The sequence below is a fragment of the Taurulus bubalis genome (assembly GCF_910589615.1).
Source record: "Taurulus bubalis genome assembly, chromosome: 8".
Classification (NCBI taxonomy): domain Eukaryota; kingdom Metazoa; phylum Chordata; class Actinopteri; order Perciformes; family Cottidae; genus Taurulus; species Taurulus bubalis.
This window is the reverse complement of record NC_136596.1, coordinates 23,302,479-23,320,557: the sequence shown is the minus strand read 5'-3', so window position 1 is coordinate 23,320,557 and position 18,079 is coordinate 23,302,479. Positions and strand designations below refer to the sequence as shown.

At 41.7% G+C, this 18,079-nt stretch overlaps 1 protein-coding gene across 2 annotated transcripts in view; it reads right to left on the bottom strand.

The window, feature by feature from the left end:
- dapk1 (death-associated protein kinase 1) overlaps positions 1–18,079 on the bottom strand; it is a gene marked incomplete at its 3' end in the record, with an annotated part of 60,805 nt that overhangs the window by 20,134 nt on the left and 22,592 nt on the right. For both annotated transcript variants that reach the window (XM_079221880.1, XM_079221881.1), the window contains exons 2-9: positions 16,536–16,757; positions 11,455–11,593; positions 7,495–7,624; positions 6,372–6,420; positions 6,180–6,206; positions 3,512–3,664; positions 1,434–1,479; positions 1,219–1,308 (exon numbers count right to left, since the gene is read on the bottom strand). In XM_079221880.1, the coding sequence (XP_079078006.1) occupies positions 1,219–1,308; positions 1,434–1,479; positions 3,512–3,664; positions 6,180–6,206; positions 6,372–6,420; positions 7,495–7,624; positions 11,455–11,593; positions 16,536–16,757 (856 nt within the window). The remainder of the gene's footprint in view (positions 1–1,218; positions 1,309–1,433; positions 1,480–3,511; positions 3,665–6,179; positions 6,207–6,371; positions 6,421–7,494; positions 7,625–11,454; positions 11,594–16,535; positions 16,758–18,079) is intronic.

The window sequence follows — 18,079 nt, the reverse complement described above, 5'->3', positions numbered from 1 at the left end:
TGTGTAACTGGCCAATGATATCCAAACACCGCAAAGGCACATTATTATAATATATATTTATATTATTATTCAAGCATTTATCACCGAATAGTTGGAAAGCCTAATTTTTAACATCAACATTTAAATTCTACATCTAAATCTTCACCCCATAGTCCAAAATTCTAAATATATTGGGAAAAAAGATTTCCAAAATGATGATAATGTTTTCATCGCACGAAATATTAAGTCAGTCGATATATTTGTTGGCGTTTAGCCTTTAAAAACTACATTTTCACTGCGGTAAAGGAACAGTTTGCTCTCCTGCTTGCGTCACATCTATAGTAATTCAAGAAAGTTGATTTCATATAGAGAGACCAACTCATTTAATCAAATCCCAGGATTTTTTTCTTTTTATTTTAGGGTGATGACTTCATTAAATATTACAACAGACATTCAAAGCGTCATTCAAAAACCTCACGAGAAGCTTTCAATGTAAACATTCGGTACAGCCCCACTTCCTTCTATTCGTTTTATACACAGGCAATCTAAAATGCATTTCCATAATCTTACGTGGCTTTTTTAGGAGTTGTTTGGTATCAAACTGTGCGAGGTGTCATATTGTTGATCATTTAAAAGCCGAGGTTAACGCCGCTTTGCAATCAGCTCTTGTCCTTTTCACAAATGGATTTAAACCAGCAAATATATTGATAGACAGATGTTATTACCGGTGTAATAATAATTGGTCTTTGTTTGCAGTCTTCTGGCCTTCAAATAAAAATAATCAGACCCTTGTTACATCCTCTTTGAATTAAAAGTATAGCATGATATTTTCTCAACCTTTTTAAAAACCTGCTTTGTCAAGTCAAATCGAGGTTACTGACAAGCCAGAAGCTTCCAGCGTGCCAGACTGGAGCATGAAGACGGAGGCATGACTGCAGCGCCGTCGCAGGCTAGGAAGCGACGCCGGCTCAACCGTGAGGAAGCGAAGCAGACAAGGAGACGACCACTGAAGCAGCACTGGTGGCTGCTGCTTGTGGAGGAGCCTGCAGCAGTTGTGGGGTCATCAAAAGTACAACTTCTTCTAAGTAGAGTTTTTGGCAAGAAGCTGTCAAAGTGAAGTGTTTCGGAGATGAGATGAGCGACGGGGGGGGGGGGCTTTGTTTGTGTCGGCCCTGAAGCTCGATGTTTGGGCGCGTGGGGAAATCAGAGACCGTCTCAAAAGAAAAGACAATCACTTACTTTCCACTTTCTGCGAGCTGCAAACTTCTTGAACTTCTCCATGTTGACGGCCGACTCCTTTCTGCTCAGCGCCTGTTGAGTGTCTTTTGGCTGATTTCACAAACGTGGAAAATGTATTGATGAAAAGAAGAAAAAAAAAAGAAGAGGCACCTTAGAAAAGAATATTTTTGGACAGAATCAATATGAACTACTGCCACACAATAAAAGAGTCCAACCTTGATCCAGGGGTGCTGGAGGCTGTCCTGAATGGTCATTCTCTTTCTGGGGACAGAAACATATTTGCTGAGTGTCTTTATATACTTTGCTGTTCCAGAGTTAACGGTCCGATTCAGGGCTTTCTGGTGTGACGCAGCATTTTAATGCTCAAAGAAATTAGTGTTCACATTTCAGGTGTTCAAGCAGAAAAATAAATGAAGCCTTTGAGAATGCATTTTGCATTTCTGGAAACGCACACCATATCTTTTCATTTAATATTTCATTTATTCTCATGTCAGTTATATCTTTATAAGAAAACAGAGATTGAATTGGATAATGCAACTGATCCTCCTGTTCATATTCAGAGACACTGATTGAACACAGTGTGCAGAAGAAAGAAACCATTCAGTTGTGAGATGCTAATAATTGATTAATAATCAAAACCTTCCTTGACCTTGAAAGAGTCCTGAATTTGAAAAGAAATGCATAGTTTTTTTCTTCTTCTAGTAGTGATTAACCCAGCAGTAATAAAAACTGAAAGCTGCAGCCTCCTCCATCATCACGAGGCCATTGGGTCGAAAAAAATGCACGGTCATCCTGTCCGCTCAGCCAGCATGAGAGCGAAACATGACTCAACATTTGTCTCAATGTTTTGCCGTCTGATTAGTTATCACGGATCCATCACTTTAACTTGACATCCAAGACTTTGAACTTTGTCCCCTAAAATGTAAACGACATAGGCACAAAATGCCAAAAAAAAGAAAGAGATTTGCTGATTTTCTACATTTTTCTCATTGGTGGTCTGACGAAAGAAGACATTTGAATACATCACCTTGGACTCTTTGAGGAAAAAACACTAAATTAAAATGTTTGTTACGGCTCTACTGAAGCCTCACTAGTATAAACTTGCCAATATCTAAGATTTACACAAATTAAAATTCGAAAATCGGATGCTTCGTTCTTATTAAAATATATGCTAAATGAAATCATTTTGATCCTAGCTCATCCTCATTCTAATCAGCGTGACTTTTTGACCTTTGTTGATCTCAAACATTTCATTTCCTTATAGAAACTCTTCATACTTCTCTTAAACAACAAGTCAAATAAGGTACTGAGACAGCCTGCAATTTACAGACAGTTAATTTGTCTCCCACTTCCCATAACACATGCGTATACATCTTTACCGACAGCATACTTTAGTTGGAGTAGATGTTTCAAAACAAATTAAAAATTAAAAAAACACCCCACCCAGAGCTGGTCTCTCTCAGTCTAACCGGTGTGGTTGTCACCTCCATTATTACTACAACTGCTGTAAAAGAACAATTAAAAAAGACATTGTTTGAAAGTTTGGCTTGTCATCGTGAGCTAATAGAATTATCAGGGAAACCGGTATGGTCCAGTACACACAGACACACACCCACTCTTCAACACCACATCCCTGTTTCTAACCAAAGAACATGAGTCAAAGTCAAAAAGACCACAAAGCGACAGCTGAGGAAGTGTCGCAATAACCGCAGTGAATCGCGCTGCAGTCCAGCTTTGAGGCCTTCGCCGTCTTCAAGTGATGCCGCACCCGTTCAGTCGTTGCTCAAGCAACGCTGCAATAAGGGAGACGCTCACCGGTACAGCATTGTCTCCAGAGACGAGACCGCTGTGTGAGTACCTGCAGTGTGAGTATCCTACATGGTAGCTTTTTAGAAAAATACAAAATAAAAATCAATGAAAGAGCAAATATTTAGTAAATTATTATAGAATTTAATTCGATAGAGAAGAGCTGGAACTTTGTATTTATAATGCTGCATAATTGATTAATTCAATATATTTAAAGAGCGGCTGTATTGCTCAGTTGACACTCCAGATATGACAGATTTTTACAAAATATATATGGACTTTAAAAACCACTGACTATTGTTTTGAGGACTTCAACTTCAACTGTGGGAAATTGTGATGGCCATTTTTCTGAACAATCTGTCACATTTGATAAACTCTTCAATCATGAAAAGAATTCGATGCATCCCTAATTAAGTCAACATGTTGCTCCATGCCGTGCAGTTCCTACACTTTAGAGATGATACATAAGCACACATCAAATACATACTTGGGGTCTTTGACGAGGAGCCTTGCGATGAAGTCTTTGGCCAAAACGCTGGTGCTGCTGAAGAACTCCTCGTCGAACGCGTAGTCGACGGCCGACACGTTGGCCAGAGTCTCCTGCTTGTTGTCGCCCAGGAAGGGAGACGCGCCGCTCAGGCTGCACACATTAATGATGACAATAAAAGGTTAGAGGCTGTCGTTCAGCCAACAGAGACAAAGAAGACAATACAGTCAAATAAATGTTTACCAAGGCAGATTTTAATGTGATGGATTTATTTTTGCTTTGATCAACTCGACAACTTCAAACCTCCAATCTAATCAGCTTTAACAACGGCAACTCTTGTAATCACAGAGAATACTCGCAGCAGTACTGCAAGTCTCCCACTGCTGATTACCTCCAGCCCTCCAAACCGAAACCGAGACCTTGCTACTCGTTGATGTGGGGGTGTGATTGACTCATTAATCAAGCCTCGCTATCAAACTGAAGTATTTGTTGTGTTACTCAAACACCAGCATGGGAAGGCCAGCTGGGACCGGCTCGGATACGGTGAATGTGCGAGAGAGGCCTTTATGGGACAATGTGTATGTACACCAGCACGAGACAAAAGCATGCTTTAATAGGCACAGGCACACAGGCACACAGGCACACACACACACACACACACACGGGCTTCCCGCCGAAACCTCTCCAGCTCGTCAGCACCAGCCGCTGATTAAGGCGCCAGCTGGGACGGACATGGAGGAGGCGCCAGGAGGGTCAAGCTCAAGTTGAGTGGAGATGTATGTATTAATTTATCGACCGCAGAAAAAGGGGGCAGCTGCGCACAATAAACAAGTAATTAAGGCCATTCTTCAGCGTGCCAGGCGGTTAAAAATCAGCAGGAAAATGTTTTACACACCAAAATGTTTCCCAAATGAGACGTAAAGACTGTGCACATGCTTAAACACAGCCAGCGTCCTTCAGCCCCGATACACACTGAGCACTGTGTGGAGGGGACGGGCATCTTTCCTTTATGGGTAAGACCACGTCAGCCTCGACTGAAACACGTTACCGTTCCGAATTTACTTAAATACATCTATTAGATAAGTTTGCAGAATTATTCGAATAATAATTAGTGCACAATTTAAAATGACCAAGAAGTCCAGTACAAACCCTTGTTGTTCAAAATAGGAATTCAAATTCCAGTATATACCCAGTTCAATTTTTTATATATATATAATCTCAAATTGAACTGATTACTCCGGCCCCGTTGACACGATACTGCATTTGAAGTCAGTATCGGGTTAATATCACATAACGCATGCGTGCAAATTATTTCAGGTGTCCTTATCTCAAAGGAAGTCTGTCGAACTTTAGTATAATTTGCGACTACTTTGAGTTCCCTAATTTTGTGCAGCTTCCATTACCTCGTAGCAGTCGAATCAGTCATGCAAAAATACTCTCATTAAAAGTTTGGAAACGCTCCCAGAAATCCCCCCAAATGGATTATTTAATTATTCTCCCCCTCTTCCCCCTCTCTTAACAAGAGACGGGCAGAACTGTAAGTGCACCTCACGGTTGCTCGGCTGTGATAATAGGCAGGGAACGATCTATTTTCAACCTTGCCAAGCAGAGCTGTGACAAATGTGTGGGTGGACAGCTTGAAAAAAGATGGCGTGTGCACAATATGCATGTGTGCAATTGTGTTCATGCAACAAAGAGACATGATGCATCGTTTTAAAATGGCATCAACATATATATATATATATATATATAATATTATAACGCAGTAATGTAATTATAACGCAGTAATGTAATGTTTACGGATCCTTATGTAACAGTGAGAGAACGCTTCACCTCCATTTGCTCTTTATTTACCGCTCTGTATTCTGGTGTGCACTCTCTACCGTGTGGGCAAATGCTCCCGGCCGTGCACGGCATCGTGCGCACGTTTCTTTCTTTGCGTTTGAGCGTTGGTGGAGGCGTCTGCCTGAAGGATACGAGGGCGTGAGGCGGGGCGCTCAGAAGACCTCGTAGTAAAAGAGACGAGGACACCGGGGCGTCGCAGAGAGCCAACAGCAGCTGACCGCTCTTGACGGGTCTGCTTCAAGAACACGCGCTCGCTCAATGAAAGCCGGAGGAGGAAGAGGAGGAGGAAGATGGTTGGTTCACTGAAGAACAAGTAAAGTAGCGACACAGGTGAAACCTTTGAACATGACTTCTTATAGATAGAAGATAGGGCAGGCGGTGGGGGGGGGTTATCTAATCAGGGCTTCTTTTCTGAGGTCACATCCTCTTCATTAACTGCATTACAGGCCGACAAGATTAAAGAAGAATGACAGGAAGGAGCCTCTATAATGCGGTTAATCAATACGATTGGATATCTAGTAAGAACGTCAGCATGATCAGCAAAACAATCCCTCTTGAAATAAAAAGGAAAACAGCTGCTGGGACAATAATCACACTCGAGTGCACGCAGAATGCAGTTTTAATAAGCTGGCCGGTCCTCGCTGCAGGCGGCTCCATTATTGATCCTGAAGCGTGGCTGCAGAGCGAGCAACACAGAGAGGTCAAAGAGCCGGCGACCTTCCGCACATTCCCACCGACTGTGTGGAGCGAGACGGCGACCCCCGGGGGGGTTTGAGAGAAAACGTGAGAACCCTGCTGTGACGCACCGACGACTCATACTTACAGGATGTATGTTATCACACCGACACTCCTGAGAGAGGGAGAGGGAGAGAGAGGGAGAGAGAGAGAGAGAGAGAGACGTTAGCGGTGCATCATGCAAAACATTTACTGAACAGCAGATGTTCTTTGGAAATGCCAACGATTTCAAACAGCATATGTACACAGTGCTCTTTGTAGAGAGCCTTTGTTTACTCACCACATGTCTGCCTCCAGGCCCAACGGTTCATAGTTGACTACTTCTGGAGCTGTGAGGCAAAAACACACAAAACAGAAGATTATTACTATTCAGGTCAGCACGCAAACAACACACACACGCACACACACACACACACACACACACACACACCTTACTAATTAATTAACTTATTTCCTTCTTGCAATGCCTTCTTAGTGAGTATTGTTTCAAGCATGCTATCACATTCAGATTTCTTTTGTTTCCTTAGGTGTTTTCTTTTCTTTTCTTTATCACACCTGCTAGAACTGTGATTATTTATATTATTTTGTTCTCTCGTCACATGCCCTGAGATGTGTGAACACCGTAATTACCGATGACTCGGCGCATTCAGTTCTAATGAAATTTAAACAGTTTTGATGTGAAACGGGCATTTTACAGGAGAGAGGAGGCCGCCCCCTTTTATTAGTTAATATTCGATAGAATATACAGATTCTGTCATATCTGTTATTATTACTTCTATTCGGGGGATAATCACACATCGGTGTTGAACTAAAGTTTCCATCATTCTGGGATGTAAACAGGTCTAATGTTTCCAAGGAGTCAATTAGATTTTTTTTTGCCGAGATGACACTGAAGGAAACTTGAAACGCCATTCTGAGACAAGTTCTGGCGTTATAAAGAACACCGTAATCAATTACTCTGAAGGATTAATGGTCATTTATTCACAATTAACAATAATGACATCATCAAGTCCCACTGAATCAATGTGCATCATGTCTGTGTTTATTTTTGACTCGAGTTACGAATTACTACAAAGCCACATGTTGGCATCGGAGCTGGAGGAGATATGGGAGTGTTGGCGGGCGCCCAGGGCAAGAAAGGGGTCAGTGAGGGGAGAGATGGGACCGAGCCATTAATGCCATTAATGTGTCTGTTAGAGTGTGTGTGTGTGTGTCTGTTAGAGTGTGTGTGTGTCTGTTAGAGTGTGTGTGTGTGTGTGTGTGTGTGTGTGTGTGTTGCACACAAAGTGAAAACTCGTCAGAGCAGAATTGTTGTACGCCATAAAACAAGGATCATGATTCTTCAGCGACACACACACACACACACACACACACACACACACACACACAAAAGAGGTACTGACCTACAAATTCTGGAGTTCCAAAAATGTTTTTAAAATCGTTGCCAAAATCCATCTTGTGGGCCAGGCCGAAGTCAATGAGCTTGATGCGCGGGTGAGGCACTGAGCGGTTCAGCAGCATGATGTTCTCCGGCTGGAAAGAGAGAAAGACAGTTAAAAAAAAGCAGGGGAGACATGGAGAACAGGTGGCGTGACCTTTTTATTAAAGACATGAAGCCAACTGTTCACCGTGACGTTAATGAGGAACAGTTGCAGCACAGAGGAATTAGGACTAGAACGAGAACAAATGTTGAAACGTGATCACCTTGAGGTACCACGGTGGGACACACACACACACTAAGTGTAAACAAGAGCGCGAGCGGCAGAGGTGGACACACGACCAGGAACAGGCCGGCAGGAAGGATGCGCATCATGGAAATCCCATGCAAAGCACGAGCATGAAACCTCTCGAGGGAGTGAGAGGCGAGGGAGGACGGCAACAACGTGCTCAGAGCGACGCGGGACGACAGAAGACCGAGGACGCGATGTCGTCTTTTTAGGAGGAGGCCATCTTCCTCTCCGGACCGCATCCCTTTGGCTCGACTGTGAGGATTTGGTTTCGGGGGAAGGAACGAGAACGGATTGAATGTGGGGGCCGCAGTGGCAACGGGAGGCGCTGAGGGAACACAGACTGCAGCTCAGCTCGGCGGTTCGAGTCTCGATAAACTTCGATAAAGCTTAAGCTTACGTTAAAGCTGGAATCAGGGAGACGGTTTTCAAACTGCTTGAGTTCTAAATAGTATCGACGTACATGTACTCTAGTAGATATTTGAGGCACTTGTAGTTTACTTGAGTTGCTTTTGTTTCATGCCACGTTCTCCTTCAACTCCACCACAAATAAGAGAGAAATAGTCCTTTTTAATCTCTATTACTAACTATAACTTTATTAATCAATTAGTCGATTAACAGAAAATGTATTGGCTATTTTAATTTAAAAAAAAAGTAAAACCATGTCATGGTTCCAGCTTCATAAATGTGAAGATTAGCTAGTTTTCATTTCAATTACTTTCGTCGTTTAAATTCATGTTTAATACTTTTTTTAACTTTGTTGGTCACTGTGGGCCTTTTTTACAAACCAAACAATCAACCGATTAATCGAGACAATAATCAGCATATTCATCTATTATGAAAACAATCAAATAATTAGTTGCAATCAAACACCGAGCGGTTAAAGGTTTGCTCCAACTCAACCGACTACAACAGTAAAAACCTGCTTTTATGTTAATGCATAAGGAATAATAATCTTATTATATAATATATGATAGTATAACAGTCACAGGAGGCTTTTTTTCTGCATTCAGTACTTTTAATATCATTTTCCTGATTATACTTACACTCTTCTACTTCAGTAACATTTTAGCACAGTACTTTTACTTGTAACATTTCTCAATTCAGAGCGCAAGCTCAAGAACCCCAAAAGAAACACATTTCCTTACAGATCACCTCACAATGAAAATCTCAACGTTTAGAGCAATACAAGTTTAAAGTTTGAAGCTGGGTCTTTTCAAGTGTTTTCCATTAACAGAACAGCTCTGAACCATTTTGGTCCTTCAGCCTCGATACAAAGTGCAGATTTGCTGAGTCAGCCGTCATTAGTCCGCCTCACAAGTCAAGCTCTTGAGTAGAATAAGTTCATCGATCGATTGATTTTCTGAAACATGCCTTGTTCACACTTTAAAAACAGGTCAGATAGAACCTATGGGGCCTTTCCGTCGGACCCTGAATGTCTCATACTGCCGTTATGGTACGCTCATGGCTGCACAATATACACAACAAATAGCTTTGAACTATAATTCAAAAGGAGAAGAAAAAAAAAAAAAAAAAAGAGGAAAAGATGTTGTGTTGACACAGCAAACAAAGACTCCGTTTGAAGCTAAATACTTCAGGTATGCACTCAACTACGCAAACGACATCTCCATCCGAGCCGTTCTGCTCCACAATGGACAACAGAGCTGAGCACAGAGGGCAATATGTTCTGCAAAAACCCCGGAGGCCAAATGTCCTGAACTCTGCTGGATGATTTGTGAAGATTGTTCTTGAGAGTGGAGGAGTCGGTCTGGCTGTTTATTGTGAAGGCGCAATTTGTGTGCTTCCGTAAGTGGACAACCGATCAATGGTATTGATCGAGATCCACAACAATATAGTGTTGTCACGCTACCGGGATTTCTAACTTTAAGATGCAAAACCTTGATAAATATTTAAAAAATAAAATTTTTTATATGTTTGACAATAATACAACCGTACACCCAATACAGAGTGTTGTGCCCAGGGGTTAAGATGGGATTTGCTTTGGAGGGTCTCAGGAGTCTATTTTGATGTTTTTTTAAACGCACTCTGGGACCTTTTTTACGTTCAAAGTGCATATCTTAGTCATATATTATGATATACTAGCAGTATATAAAGTATTTCCTTTGACTAGCATTAATTAATGCATAAATCATGTACTACAACAATGTAATATATATTATTATGAAACAGCGATTAGTTTTTTTTAAATATCAGAAGGCTGTATTTTGTGCATGGAGTTTACCGCTTTAGTGTATTTTTTGAGCCACGCGGCAAAGTAATTGTTACGCAACATGTGGTTTGTCAAGCCAAATTAAACGTAAACCTACAATCACGATGAAGGGAAACGCATTTCATTTCATAAATCATACAGGTTACCTTCCCACTCTTTATTCTCTTTTAGAAAAACACCAAAAAGATAGATTTTTTTCCCACCTCCCCACTCTGTCTTTACTCTTGCACTCTTTCCGCTGTGAGTCGCTGAGCATGCACACAATCCCTAAATAAACCAAAACTGATGAGTCATGGTAGTTTGCCTCAGATGCATTGGCTCCAAAAACGTCGATACCAAGAGAAACTGATATAAAAAGGTTAAGAGGTTTGCTGTTGCAAAAAAAAAAAAAATGTACAAAAATAATTATAATAATGCTGCAAATCCACTTCTCCATTGAGTTGGCATTTTGGAAAATGGATGTGAACTTCTCCCATGGAGGGGGGTTGAAGAAAATGCAGCACTTTACTGTGACCTCTGATAACAGGAAAACAATGTGTTGTCCAGTGTTTTCATGGAAATATCACAATCATCAGAAGAGTAGATCACTTCTATGAAATTGCCCAATAATTCTGTTTTGGTTCTCATTTTGAAGACTAATCACTTAAACAGTCTGATTTGCATTTGTTGAACTGTGTGAAACAAAAGCCCTACGAAGGACAAACAAACCAGCTTATCGTGTACTAAATACTAGCGTTCATAACGTATTATGTATTTTCAGTTTTGTACAAAACAGAAAGTGAGGCAACAGATATAAATCTAACTACGACCTTGGGGATGCCATCGTCAGTTCAACTGTACAAAGAAAAAGTGAATTATTTTAAATATTTTTGTTTTCTTGAATATTTTCATTGCATTTTGGAAGAAGAGTGTCTCCAACATGTAAAACCAATGCGTACTGATCGATCTGCTAATCGTTTTCTTGATGAATCAAGCCGAGGTGACATCTTTAAATACCTTATATTACCATCAGTCCAAAAAAAAAGAGACTGAAACCATGAACAAAATAGGTGTAATGTAATGTTCTCTCGGCTGACAATTAATCAACTACTCTTTTCACCTTCAATACCGTCTCTAATGTCCAACATACTTAAAGCCGTTAAGCATAAGTATGTAGTGAAGTGTATACTATAGTGCGTTTCGCTATAGACACTCAACACAGTGCATCTGTTTTTGTGTGCATAGATGTATGTTATGAATTCTAATGTCACTGTGATGTCCACATCAAATAAATACCGTCATAAAGTCATTAGCAATGTGTACAATACAAGCTGACGGAAGGAACAATATCTCAGAAACGTGGCGTTCTCATGCCTAAGGCACACGACTGATGGACGATGACGTCTGTATTCTAGTTTCTGTCGTACCTTAAGGTCAAAGTGGGCGATTTGTTTGGCGTGCAGGTAGAAGACTCCGTCCAGGATCTGCTTGAGGAACTGAGTGGCTTCCTCCTCGCTCAGAGACTCCTTCTCCGCCAGGAAGTCGAAGAGCTCTCCGCCGGCCACGCTGGACACGAGAGGAGAGAGGAGAGATCAAATGTGAGATCTCTCAGGTCAGAGCGAGCTACAAATCCCTGCTTATCAGAGCTGATCTGAGGTAATCTAATCATCCCGGTGCGTTAGATCCCGACCACTTTACACTTACCGATTACATTTATAACCACCGCTGTTCTCGATAAACTTCTTAATTATTATTATTAAATCTCCTCCATTTAAAACATCAACGGCTAGATGGTGGGAAAAAGGACAACCCATTGCTCGAGTCAAGATCACTTTATCGGAATATTTAAAGTGTTTGTATCATTACATTATCTTCATAAAAAGAAAAAGGCCTGATAATCTGGGTAAAAATTGAAAAAAAAATAAAAAATAAGATAATTAATTATGGAAAATATTTCATTTTTAAATCAGATGAAAAGCAACAGTTTGCACAAATTAACAAGATTACGGCACAAAAACAGAACATATTGGAACTAAATAGTGTTTTGATCCACAGCATTTAATGAATACTGAACCAGATATGGCTACTTTTTGGGCAAAAGAGATACAACATTATACGATACAAAAGTCTTTGGTATCTTGGATTTCTTATCCCATCAGAATTAAATGATATTGCGTCTTATTATACCCCGTTAATAAGCATAACAAATAAATAACAGCCTCAACACGTCGTCCTGCATCCTATCTGTCAACATTTAGCTAATTTAACGAACAGCATCGCGTGATTCAGCGCTTAAAAAAAAAAAAAAAAAGGTAGAAAAGTGGCAGTCAGGGAGAGAGCGGAGGGTTCATCACAGCCACGGCATGATTACATGAAAGGAAGGGTGATGGGGAGAGCTGAGGAGAGGAAGGCTGATGGAGAGAGCTGAGGAGAGAGGAAGGGTGATGGAGAGAGCTGAGGAGAGAGGAAGGCTGACGAAGAGAGCTGAGGAGAGAGGAAGGCTGATGGAGAGAGCTGAGGAGAGAGGAAGGGTGATGGAGAGAGCTGAGGAGAGGAAGGCTGATGGAGAGAGCTGAGGAGAGAGGAAGGGTGATGGAGAGAGCTGAGGAGAGAGGAAGGCTGACGAAGAGAGCTGAGGAGAGAGGAAGGCTGATGGAGAGAGCTGAGGAGAGAGGAAGGCTGATGGAGAGAGCTGAGGAGAGAGGAAGGCTGATGGAGAGAGCTGAGGAGAGAGGAAGGGTGATGGAGAGAGCTGAGGAGAGAGGAAGGGTGATGGAGAGAGCTGAGGAGAGAGGAAGGGTGCAGATCACTGTAATTACAGCCGTGTTCATTCAGCCGCTGAGCGTCAACTCGGCTGTACAAATGTCTGACAACATATGCGAGGAATGGAAATTAAAATGGAAAAATACGTTTCAGTTGGCAGTTTTACAACTTATGATTTACATCTATTTAAACGCTGCCATCATTTTTACTGCCTGGCATCATCTGGAGAGTACTTTATTTAGAGAAAGGGGTTCCTCAACGCTTAACGTCAGAGGGCTGTCGCGGTTGTTTATTTACCCAGGGTGCAGCAGGTGGGGGGGAGATGTGGAGGACAAAAAGGGACACAACAGAGATCTAAATATTTTTTAGCAACCAGCATGCAACTTGTTGTTTTACCTGCTGGCATTATGATGTCGCCCGACCAGCTCTGAATGCTAATTCAGTGGTTTTAAATAATTCACTCTTCAAACTCCACAACGCATCGTCTCCTCCTCTGGACGACCTTCAGTGGATCAACCACTAAAAGACTCTCAGTCGAGTCCATTACAAGATTGTCTCAGGGATATAAAAAAAACAAGACGATGAATCTTTTGGACGGTTGTTGGCGTGTTTGCGAGGCGGGTCGCTTTCGCGCGGTTGATTCACGCATTTTTTTGCCGGTCGGACCGTCGGCTGGATTCAGGTGTTTAAAAAAACCCTGAACTGCGTATCACTCGGCTACTTGGTTGGCTAAGGGTGAGCATGTATAGAATTTGCATGACGCATTTCAATATCTTTGGTCTGATAAATAGCCAAATGGTTTTATTTGTGATATGACTGCAGGCCTCACGGCAGCTTTGATAGCTCCTTCTACTCCTGGTAATCATACTGAATATGGGAGGGTGAGCGCTCGTCTGCTTTGGGTCTGTTTTTAAATCGCTTTTATTTTTTTCTTCTTCAAAAATCTCTTTATAGAGTTTTCTTGCAGACAAAAGTCAGTGCACTAAATGCAGACAAAAAACCATAATAGTTCAACCTATTGATTGAAATTCTACCTAATCTTCAACCAGTCAACCAAGATTTTCTTTGCTCCGCAGGGAGCTTAAATTCATCAACGTCAAACGAGTGCAGCATTAACTAGAAATGGTGTATTGGCATCTATCTATCTATATTTAGTCTTCAAGCTACCCTTCCTGGTTCATATTTCCTCTTCTCGCCGTGTGTCAAGTCCACACAAACACACGACAATGGCGTCACAATGAAAACAGACGTGTCATGTCAGGGAGCAAATCCTCACCAAATGGTTTGTCAGAGGCTCAGAGCGAGTGCATCGTTCTCAGACATAAAGAAGTTTGGAAAATAGCATGAAAATAAACTGCCGGATCTCCACAGACAGCAGAACAGGGGTAATGTGTGAGATTATAGATCATGTAAAAAAGACCCATCACCTGCTTTATCATTGGTCTCGTCCCTCACAGAACAGTGTCTTTCTGTAACACCGACTTGAGCTCATCTTTAAATTGCTTGGCTCAGCGCTTTGTTCTAATTGAACTCGGCACAGTTAAACAATGCAGTGTGGAAGTGAGCGACATCGTCAGTGAGAGCGAAGTGTGAGATGAAGCCAAACGGCAGGACGGACGGACGCCAGCGTCTACGGACCCGTCGTTTAAAGGCTTCAGGGTCCCGAGAGATCAGGTGAGACTGATGATGTTTAGGACTACCCCAAAACAACAACAGTTATAACACACCCCATGCTGGAGAGCTGCACTGACTAACCAGCCACACGCTGCTTCTATAACCTTTACAACCTCTTGTGATTTATAAGGATATAAATTCTGGGCTTATCAGACATAAAAAGCATTGATACAAGGTCATAAAGAGTCAAAGAACCGAGTAGAATAGAAAGCATTTCAGTGCTCAGTGAAATTAGATTTGTTCTTCTTCCGGTTAACCTTTATTCTGGGGGAAGTGGCTCAGCAGACCTGCTCTTTACAGCAGCGAAAGTCCCATTATAGCAGAGGTCCCTTTTTTTTTAAAAGATACTTTTTATGACCGACAGCGAAAAGGGACGTCCGCTGTAACTGGACTGTCCTCCGCCACAGTCGTTTCCCCGACCTTTCCCCGTCCACTTCTCCATCGTCTGGGTTTATATTCTGCCCGCTTGAAAGACAAACTCACTTGAATAACTCCAAAGAAGAGATAAAATCGATGGATCCTCCCTAATGGGCTGAACCCTACAGTTTCAGCAGCGGCATCAAGCCGACTCTAAACTGGTTTCATTGGAATACATCACAGTAGCTTTAAGATTCACAGGTCAGTGCCACCTGCTCTTTGTGGGAATCCTGAGGTTGTACATTATTATTGTATATTATACAATATTTATAATGGTTCATTAACATCCAGTCTAAAGCCACAAAAGCAAAGTACTCCTTTTGAGTACAGTTATTTAAACCAGGCGTTGTAGCTCAACTCGATCACTGTGCAAACGAAAAGCTTATTTATATCCACAAATGAATTTGGGGGAACTGATGGAATAGGATATTATACGGAAATGTTTTTACATAAAGTTGTGAGGGGAGCCGAGTTCACGTTGAGTAAAGTGTTTTAGAGGAATGAGGAAACATCAGAACCATTCCGCAAATGTTTGAGGGGAAGGAGTCTGCAGCGCTCTACAGTGGTTTATTATATTGATACGACTCTAAATACCAACCCTGTGTTGACAAAAACAGAATTAAACAGCTTGCTAATGATAAATAAGATCGTATTTCTACTGCTGAGCGTTAGTTGAAGGTCGTCCTGTGATGATTTTCATTCAGATAATTCCCCTCTGAAAGCATTTAATCGAGCGTTAGAGAATATTGCGTTGCTATTTGTAGCCCCAGTGATCAGCTCTACTGCGTCACTGCATCGAGCTGGAAGTGAGCCACGGACTCATTAAATCGCGCGCGCGCGCATCGTACCGCAAGTACGGACAGGTTTTTGTGCGATCACTGGTCAGGAATGTGGTCCGGCGACCGCAGCGCTCACTCATTACGGACTGGCATGAAGGTGACCTCCTCGCCTCTGCTTTCGTGCATATTTGTCGTGAATAAGCGTGTTCGCCGGATTATAATTGTAACGTAAACATGAATTAACTTCCAGCGTTTATAGTTCCACCTAATCTAGTTTGACTGGTTTGACTGGTGCCACACGACACCGCTAAGTGGTTCCAGCTACAGGTGCAGTTTATAATCTACCTGGAAAAGGTGTTACTACGATGACTTGTGACCACTATTAGAAAATTATTTTTGTTTTATTTGAAAACAAAAAACTCAAAAACAAGAGTTTTTCTAATTGGGTTTTACACATTGAAGTTTAGTTTAAACGTCATGAGCAAGTAAAACTGAAAAGCTGTACAAAAGTGTGAAAAAATATAACCCTGTTGATGTGAGAACGGTTATCTCTGCTTGGGCACGTTTGACTGAATAATGGGAAATGTAGGCTCCGTCGTTTTCTGGAGCTTGAGGGAGTCGCTTTTATTAAATCTGGCTCTTGTGAGTCCTTCGGCTTTATGGAAGTGTAAAACTAAAATCCATGGACTTTAAAAAGAGAACATTTGCCTGAACATTAAACTGTTCTTAAAAAGACAACATTAGAAGATATAGTTTATCCTAAATAACTTTTGTGAAAAAAAAGTCTGTCTTGTATCAAGCAGTAAATAACAACTTCAACGGGCCAGGATGTGATGAACACATTGGAAGTAGATTAAGGAGACGAGGCCACTCACAGCTCCAGGATCAGGATGACGTCCGCCTTGTTTTCAAACACCTCGTGGAGCGTGATGATGTTGGGGTGCTGGATCTCCTTCAGGATGCTCACCTCGCGCTCGATGTCATCCCTCGTCACCCCTCGCCGACTCGACTTGCTGCGGCGCTTCTTGATGGATTTGGCGGCATAGTCCACCCCCGTGCCCCTGTGCCGACATCTTCTGACCACAGCAAACTGGCCACTAGCGAGGGAGAGGGGGAGAGAAGAAAAACGTTGTCAAAAGAGGTCGTCTGGCCTTGAAACGTTGATACAGAATAAAATAAATCTGCCTTTAAACACCTCTGAAGATCGCTCATTAAGGTGGTATATCTCATTTGTTTGATCCGTACAACCTTTGGACAGAGCCAGGCTAGCCGCTTCCCTCTGTTTCCAGTCTTTATGCTAAGCTAACTAGCTTTTTGACATCATTTTGAGAGTGAGAGTGGTAACGACATTCTCAAGTAAGTGTATTTTTCAATCCTTTAAAAACAAAAAAACACAACTCTTTCATAAACAAATAAGACCATCAATAAGACAGAATTTGATATAATTAATGAACGAGGACAGCTGACAAAATGAACAATTGACCGATAAATAAATAGAACTAAATGGCAGTGATCAATCAGCTTCAAGGCCATCCTTGTGCTCACGCATTAAAATCCCACAGAGTTCACCATTGTTCACTAATAAAAGCAGCCACCCTGCTTTTGGTAAACACGGCCGTTGGAGCCAAAAAAAAGGAGTGGGCGGGATAATAAGCTTTAATTTAATAACTGGCTGATGCATCATGCCCGACGCCGCCTGGATACAGGAATAGCAATGGAAGCTGAATAGAGACACAAGAATGTATTCAGATGGAAATCAGGGCGACATCGTGGGCGAACCCCGTGGACGAGTTGACTGCAACGCCAGAAACACAATTACTCCGTAAGGTATATTTAAAACGCTAATTTACAAGAGTCCTAATTACTATCTGCGGTGGAAAAAGAAAGTATTCAACAAAATAACACCTGCCCTCACCCTGGTGACGGCAGTGTGTGAATGACTTTCGGGCAGCAGCCTGATGAGAATCACAGCTCAGCACAACATCAACACAGCTGACAAACATCCACACGGGAATCCTCCGCCCCGCACGCCCAGCCACTAGAAGATGCATCATTCACGATAGATCAGTGACATAAAACACGTCAGTCCTAGAGTGTTTAGTATCTCGTAGTAACTCTGGGTGGAAAGAGGCTCAATGAACGTTTTAGAACTCTTAGAAATCCAACATTTGTACCTCAACAGTTCAAACTACCGGTTGAAAAGGTTCAAGTTTGATATGTTTTATATGATGAACAATCTGTGGAAAACATGTAGGATTTATACAATTTAAAAATAATTACACTTTGTGTAAATTCTTTGACAATCAACACGAGAAACTATTGGCTGAATCGAGAGCAGACGCAATTAAAAGATGTTTTGTTGATTAGCAGAATTAACACAAACAATTTGGACCGTTTTAAATGCAAAAGACACACAACA